At 36.1% G+C, this 7049-nt stretch overlaps 2 protein-coding genes across 2 annotated transcripts in view; one reads left to right on the top strand and one right to left on the bottom strand.

Moving 5' to 3' along the window:
• LOC129743550 (uncharacterized) overlaps positions 1 to 3001 on the bottom strand; it is a 4791-nt gene extending 1790 nt beyond the window's left edge. Inside the window, exon 1 of the mRNA XM_055735587.1 lies at positions 2959 to 3001. Within this exon, the coding sequence (XP_055591562.1) occupies positions 2959 to 3001 (43 nt within the window). The remainder of the gene's footprint in view (positions 1 to 2958) is intronic.
• A 2277-nt stretch (positions 3002 to 5278) lies between these two features.
• On the top strand, positions 5279 to 6620 carry LOC129748071 (uncharacterized). Its single transcript, XM_055742541.1, has 2 exons — positions 5279 to 5533; positions 6001 to 6620. The coding sequence occupies exons 1-2, from the start codon at positions 5455 to 5457 to the stop codon at positions 6390 to 6392; spliced, it is 471 nt and encodes a 156-aa protein (XP_055598516.1). The 5' UTR covers positions 5279 to 5454; the 3' UTR covers positions 6393 to 6620.
• Positions 6621 to 7049: the final 429 nt, after the last annotated feature.

Raw genomic sequence — 7049 nt, 5'->3', positions numbered from 1 at the left:
GTGAGTTTCACCTCGAAGAGGTAGAAGTTACCTTTTTGGCTTTCACGAGCGTTCACCTTTGCTAACTCGGTAAATTTTACCTTTTTATTATTTTCCGTGGATTAAAAACTGAGAAGAAAGGGTTTATTTGCAAAAATCTAAAATTTTGTCTCCAAACCCTACCTGGGGTAAGTGGGGACGGCTTTATACATACTTGATGTTTACACATTTTTTCAATTTTCTCTCCTTCATTCAATATTATTCAGCATTCAGATCATGAAAAGTTGGGAAAAGTCCTTTTTTTTCTAAAATAAGTATATATTTTCGATAATATCGGATTACACACATCAATCATTAAAAGATGCCTTATTAATGCCCAAGTAACCAAAAGTTCCATAGAATGGTCTCTTAGAAGCTTACTCAGCCCTGATTGAAGGCTTTATAGCGTTCTACTCAGCTGAAATTTTAAGTTCTTATTGATACTTTCAAGTTCCATAAACAAAGCTGAGTAGAAGGCTACTCAGCTTCAAGTGAAACTTTGAAAAAAAAATCTTGCATAAATAAAGCGTTACTTTTTTACTTTGAATTTGGATCTGCTTCAATCTTTGTTACCATTTATATTTGTTTCTATTTTCAACAATTTTAAACTTACTTGAAAAATTTTCCTGCATGGAGATTTGAACCTGAACCTGTGGAATGTAAGCTGAGCACGTTACCTTTGAACCATGGCTGTTTTCTGATTCAATGGTATTTAAAACATCTATTTGAAATAATTTACGGGTTATCCTTTTAAAAGTAGGCGGAATGAAAAATAGTAAACAATCAGCTTCAAAAAGTATAAACAGAAGTTGTGAAACGAGGACTGCCGTACGAAATAAATTATCCTTGCCTCAATTTCGTATCCACATTTAAATTTGAACGTAAGTGCACGAGCTGAATTCTTTTTTGTAACATATGTATCTCATTGTATAATGTTTATTTGCAGTTCAGAAAAGGAATATACCTAAATATGTGGGCCGTGAACAAGCCGCTGCAATTTCTGTTACAATACAATCCAATTAAAAAAAAAACTGCAGAAATAAATTCTACATGAGGAAGTTGTAATTTGTTTCTAGTTTTTCAATATTTTCCTAAATTAAAACACATTTCATGTACATTTTAGATTGGCTGAAACCAAAGAAAAAAAAAATTAAGAAAATTATCGATTTTTACGGCAAATCCTCGCATTCAACGAAATAATAATGAGCTCAATCGACCCACATTTCGTCCATCGATGAACTTCCCGTCGAAATAATCTGCCTTTGATGTTTGTTGGAATGTACTAGGAGCTGGATGTGTCGTTAATGTTGCTGTGAGAGTTACTTTCATTGAAAAGGGAAACAAGAAGAATCGGAATCACTATGTTTCTACTAATGCGGAAATCGTTAAAACCATGAAATGTAGTCTGATAGTGAATATTCATATGTAATTTAAATTTATTACCTAATAATATACAATCGCTGATAAATATGCATTTCCCAAATATTTTTTTCTTTATTTATGTTTCTTCCTCCACCCATTTTTGTCCAATTCACCAGCGAAGTAGGGATAACGCAACTTTTTTAGGAAAACTTATGAGCATGATAGATCGAACTGTTAGAATGTTCCAAAACTAAAGAGTTTGTGTTTGACAACTCTGGTTCAAGGAAAGCTGGTGCTGAAATTTGACTTTTAATTAGTAAAATATTCTCAAAATATTATTTTCTTTTCTCATTCCATTTTGTTCCAATAGCCGGCGACGGTAATAAAACAAGCCATTCTTTCTTTTTTTGGAAATAATCCATTTTTGTTCACAAATTGAGAATGCTTTCGAAAAATTTTCTAAGAGAATGTAAACAAACCAAAATTGAAAATTTTGACACAACTCAATTCGCATTGAAGTTCCATAGAAGTTCCGCATAGAACCAAAAAGTTCGTAAGAAGCTCCGCAAGGAACCAAAAAGTTCGTAAGAAGTTCCGCATGGAATCAAATAGTTCGCAAGAAGTTCGTAACGAAGCACGATAAGCCGAGTTGATATCCAGACTTTTTAAGGTACTTAGAACGCACAAATATGTTATATGCTGCTTGTTTAGACTTTTTATGTTCGTTCAAAAGTCCTAATGAAGCACTTAAGGAAAACGGATTTTATTTCTCTCGAGTACCTTTTACTCAGCGAAATGTGAACTTAAAACGTACAAGATTAAGTAGCTATGTGACTTTTGGTTACCATGGTACCATGAATTTTTTTCAAAATTTCGGACGGTTCTAGCAATAAAGTAACTTATTCAACCAAAAAAACACAAATTTGTTGAAAGTTTCCTGAGAGCAAGTCCAATGGTGTTGGGAAAAAGTGGTAGGAATTTTGACAGCTGTAGCACAGATGGGAATTTTTCTATCGTGAAATATAGAACAAAAATGTTGGCCGTCCACCGGTGTGATAGAATACGAAGGTATAAAATCGAAATTTCAGTAATTTTCCTGAAATTTTGTATTTTGAATTCACCGTTTGAAAATTAAAATCAATTCTCTTTATTCAACCATCGAATTCAAATAATAGTGTTAGCACATTGAAGGAAATCTAAGCCATGAAACACCAAACCCTTGGCATTCTATATCTCGGAAGAAAATTCTAAAGTTTTTGAAATTGTTTAAATTTTGTAGATGAAAGTTTCATTATGGAGTATACAAATTATATACAAAATTGTATACAAAAGTATACAATTTTCTACATTCTGGAATGAGGTACTCTGTGTCCAGGGTTTGCTGCTACCGAAAAGTTGATTGTAGACTGAATATTTTTCCCGATGTATCAGCTGCGTCTGTTGTGAATGGCATTTGTCGAATCCCCACAGGAGCTCCGTTTTCTAAAGCTGTTAAAAATTTTCTACCGAACATTTCGACGGATTATTTTTCTAAAACGAATCACTTTAACTTTTTAAAACCGCGAAAACAATACAAACAGATGATCGAATTATACAGCTTTCTGGCATCTCTGCGCCTCATGTTGTCGGTAAAAAAGTGATGGTGCGCGCAATTGGCCATGGGTTATAAAAATTTGGTTGTAATTTTGAAAGAGTTTATTAACTTGTTTATAATTCATATCAATTTTAGTTATGATACTCAATAATGAAACATGAAAATATCATATAACATTAAAATTTCGATTTGCTCAATTTACATTTTTTTGCCTTAACCAAGGTTTCGAACATAAGAAAGGTGGCAGCACCGAAGCGTTTCACGCACGAATACTGTTTTGCAACGCCGGCTCTATCACTCGGTTCCAGAGGTGCCAGGTCGTTTTGTCAAAAATCAGGACACCGCGAAGAAAAAAATCAGGATTTTTCAGGACACCACTAAATTGGTGAAAATTACATGCAGTTCTGATTTAATTGCATAACTAAAGGCGAAATATAGGTGCTGAAGACGCCTAGAGTTATGCAACTGAAGCGAGAACAACCTTGGCTGGCCTGCAGCTAATATCGAAAACACCATTAAAATATCATTTTAACCGAAGATTATTATTGCTTAAACTATTTTATCCAAGATTTGTATGATTTTCTCATCATTAAATGAACTGAACAATGAATTAAGTTATCAATGAATTATTTTCTAAAAATCAGGACAAATCAGGACATTTTGGGGGCCATTTTTAAAAAATCAGGACAATTCAAGCGTTTTTGAATAATCAGGACGGCCTCCCAAAAATCAGGACAAATCCTGATAAATCAGGACACCTGACACCCCTGCTCGGTTCGGTGTTGCAAAACATCGTGTTTTTCTATCACACTCAGCCAAAAAGTGTTTTACGATATAAATTTTGCAGCGCGAAACTGTTCGAATATCAGATTGTCCCAACACCGGTGTACGGCAAAAGTCTTGTGATGTGTTGTAAACCATCAAAATTTCCAACTCCATCTCAACCAGTGAACTTGCTCTGAGAAATCAAAGGGAAAATCTACCGTCCCCACTTACCCCATAAAGCGGGGTAAGTGAAGACACCAGCAGTCCATAACAATTTACGTTGTAACTTTTTTCGCTTTGCGTCTATCAAGTTCATCTCTTCAACATTTGTGAACAACATGTTCTACATCACATTGAACGCGATTTTTAAAAAATTGACCCACTGCTGATTTTTTAATGATTTTTTAAAGTTGAACTATACGAAAAACCGTCCCCACTTACCCCGGTGTACCTTATATTTTTTTCCCGACAAAAATAAATTTCCAATCGGGAATTTCAGCCAAGATAGGAAAGCATCCCTGCTTTTCTATAATTGGAAATTTTGCTATTGCTGTAAATTGGAAAATCCAGTTTCTCAGAATTTAGATTTCAGTTGCCAGAAAACAGTTTTACAGAATTAATTCAAATTTTCCGATTTGCTACTCTTAAAATACGAATGTTTAGGATTAAGAATGACCGAATTAGGATTTTCCGAATTCAATCGCTCAGAATTTAAAAGACACACACCATCTTAGCCGATTTACGCTAAACAGATTGAATAAATGTCGTGGAATTGAGATCTTAGATTAACATTAAACACATTTAATTTAGATAGCTAAAATTTTAATTCTTCGAATACATGTTCTCGGAGTTCTGTTTCACAGAATTACGATTCTCAGAAATTCTTAAGATTATTGTTTTCTAAAGAAAATAATCTGAAATTAAAAGTTTTAGAATTTTTACTCCCACTTTTAAAATTATTTAAAATTAAAATCTGAGATATGAGATTATTGGAATTCGGATACTAACTATCAGAATTCAGATTCTCATAATCCAAATTTTCAGAATTTATATTCTCAGAAATAAAAAAACTCATTGTACCAGATTCTCAGAACTCAGATTTTCATAATTCATAACTCGAATCCTGGATGTGGGTGAGAAAAATGCCGTTTTTTCTGCACTACATTAGAAAAAAAATTCAGTTTGTAGTGTTGGCAATTTTTCGATTTTAGTCGGCGTAATTCTTAAAAACGGTTTTCGTTGTGCTTTGGAACTTTTGTTCCAAGCTGTTGAAATATCCCGCCAAGATGTTATTCTCTCGGATTCAGAATTTAGGAGAAGAATTCAGAATTAAAAGGTGTCATTAATGCAAAAAAAAAAATTGGCAAATCTTCACATACGCCACTGACCCTTCAAACTCCCTAACATAAAGCATGAACTTCGGATCGAATGAACCAACTTCACCGATACCTATACAAGCGCAAGCAACGATCAGGCTCAGGCCCATGCACAAGCAAGAGGCAAGAGAACGATGACAGCTTAAAGCGGACAAGAAAAATCTGCAGAAGAATCCAACACAATCGTCCGTCAGTGCTCGATCAGGAAACGAAAGGAACAATCATATTTCAAATCTCATTCCTGCTAGGTTGAAAAAAACCCTCTTAAACCTTAAACTTCAGGAGTTGAATCACAAGACACTCTTCTAAAGTTTGATTAGTTCATTAAGTGCAGTAGCAATGTGGAAAGCTTGGTATGACTTGGCAGTAGTTTCGTTCGTGGTGATACTACTTTCTAATCAGCTAGCTACAACCAATGGTAAGTACGTGGTTAGAAGAAAAAAATATGAAACATTCCATCATCAATCGATCCGATCCCAGCGAAGGGTGGCAGTTTTTGAGTTTAATTTTTATCGCAAAAACAAGGTTCGTCGCTTTACGCTTCAAAACACTCGTTCAAATCACCCGCACCCGTACGAATAAGAACCCGCAAATCATAGCGATGACGACCGTACCTTAAAATATTGCTCTTCAAGGCCATCCACGACGACGATCGCTTAAGAGCTTGTGCTCGAGGAGCAGCAGCCTACTATGCCATATAGTTGGGTGTGTTGATGATGATGATGATATTTCACCATTATAGGAACTCATTCATTCTCCTAGCGAGGGGTGGGCTATGACATTTGTTTTTTCACGTTCTTCCATCAAACAACAGGAGAGAAAAAAATCCTCCTTGATCGTCTCGCGTCGCTAGAAATTTATTCTAAACTCCGAATACCGTTGCAGCGCTTCTGAAACGATGCTACCAGTGTCGATCGCGAGGTGAGCTGGGTAGCTGCAAGGATCCGTTCACCTTCAATGCCACCCAGACGGAGACGGAGCATGGCGTGACGGCCGTTCCGTGCGCTTCCGGTTGGTGCGGCAAAGTCATCGAGGGCCAAGGTTCGTTCCGGGAGGATGACTACGATATGGCTACGCAGCGAATGTGCGTGCAGCGGGGTCCGTCCGATTCGGAAGATCGCTGTGCCAACACCATCTATAACCACAAAAAGGTTTACATGTGCTTCTGCCAGGGCGATTTGTGTAACGGTGCACCTCCGGGAATCGCTCGATGGAGAACGAGCCTAGTGTCAGTGGCAGTTGTTCTGGTGGCGGTAACGATTGGTCGATTTCATTAAAGGTTTACAGTAGAATCGAAAACAGTCCTAAAAGAGGAACAAATCACTCTTTATACTCGAGACATATAGCAGCGGCAAAAAATGATTCGTTCGTTATTTCGCATTTTGAACTTTTCCGCAAATCTAAGATGTATGTTTTTGTAATTTAGTAGAAAATATTTATGAATTTTTGGATAATGAGCTGAAAGGTTTGATAAATTTTAAGCAATAAATTTTTCTTTTACAAAATGTTAAAACACATAGATTGAGCTTCAAATCCAGAAAAATCCGCTCTACAAATCCACAAATTTCACAGTGTATATCTTTCGAATTCTGTATATAAACAAGACAAAAACCTCTGCTGCCAGCTGAATTTTCACAAATGTTACGGAATTCGTTTCAAGAATCTCACAATGGATGGTGGAAGATCAGGATGATAAATCGAGGTCAGGATCAGGTTCCAAATCAAGATAACAAATGGAAATGGAAGCGTTTTATTTGTAACACCATCACGTACATACGGACGGTAGGAATGAAGTGAAATTTTTGGGGACAGAGGGTCAGACCAGAATCCGTTCGAAAGATTGACTAGAAAGTCAGTACAGCACTCCGAAAGAAGTGTACCGTCAACTGGGTCACTTTTCAACTTCAATGGCTTCTTAAAACTTGATGGGGAGG

Source organism: Uranotaenia lowii, chromosome 2 (assembly GCF_029784155.1).
Source record: "Uranotaenia lowii strain MFRU-FL chromosome 2, ASM2978415v1, whole genome shotgun sequence".
Taxonomy (NCBI): domain Eukaryota; kingdom Metazoa; phylum Arthropoda; class Insecta; order Diptera; family Culicidae; genus Uranotaenia; species Uranotaenia lowii.
Note: the sequence above shows the minus strand (reverse complement) of the source record. Positions and strands in the feature narration are given on the sequence as shown.

What these genes read in the sequence shown, in the direction of transcription:
- LOC129748071 (XM_055742541.1), top strand. Translation starts at nt 5,455, where the DNA reads ATGTGGAAAGCTTGGTATGACTTGGCAGTAGTTTCGTTCGTGGTGATA. An exon ending in TCAGCTAGCTACAACCAATG is followed by an intron (nt 5,534 to 6,000) that starts GTAAGTACGTGG and finishes ATACCGTTGCAG; the next exon opens with CGCTTCTGAAACGATGCTAC.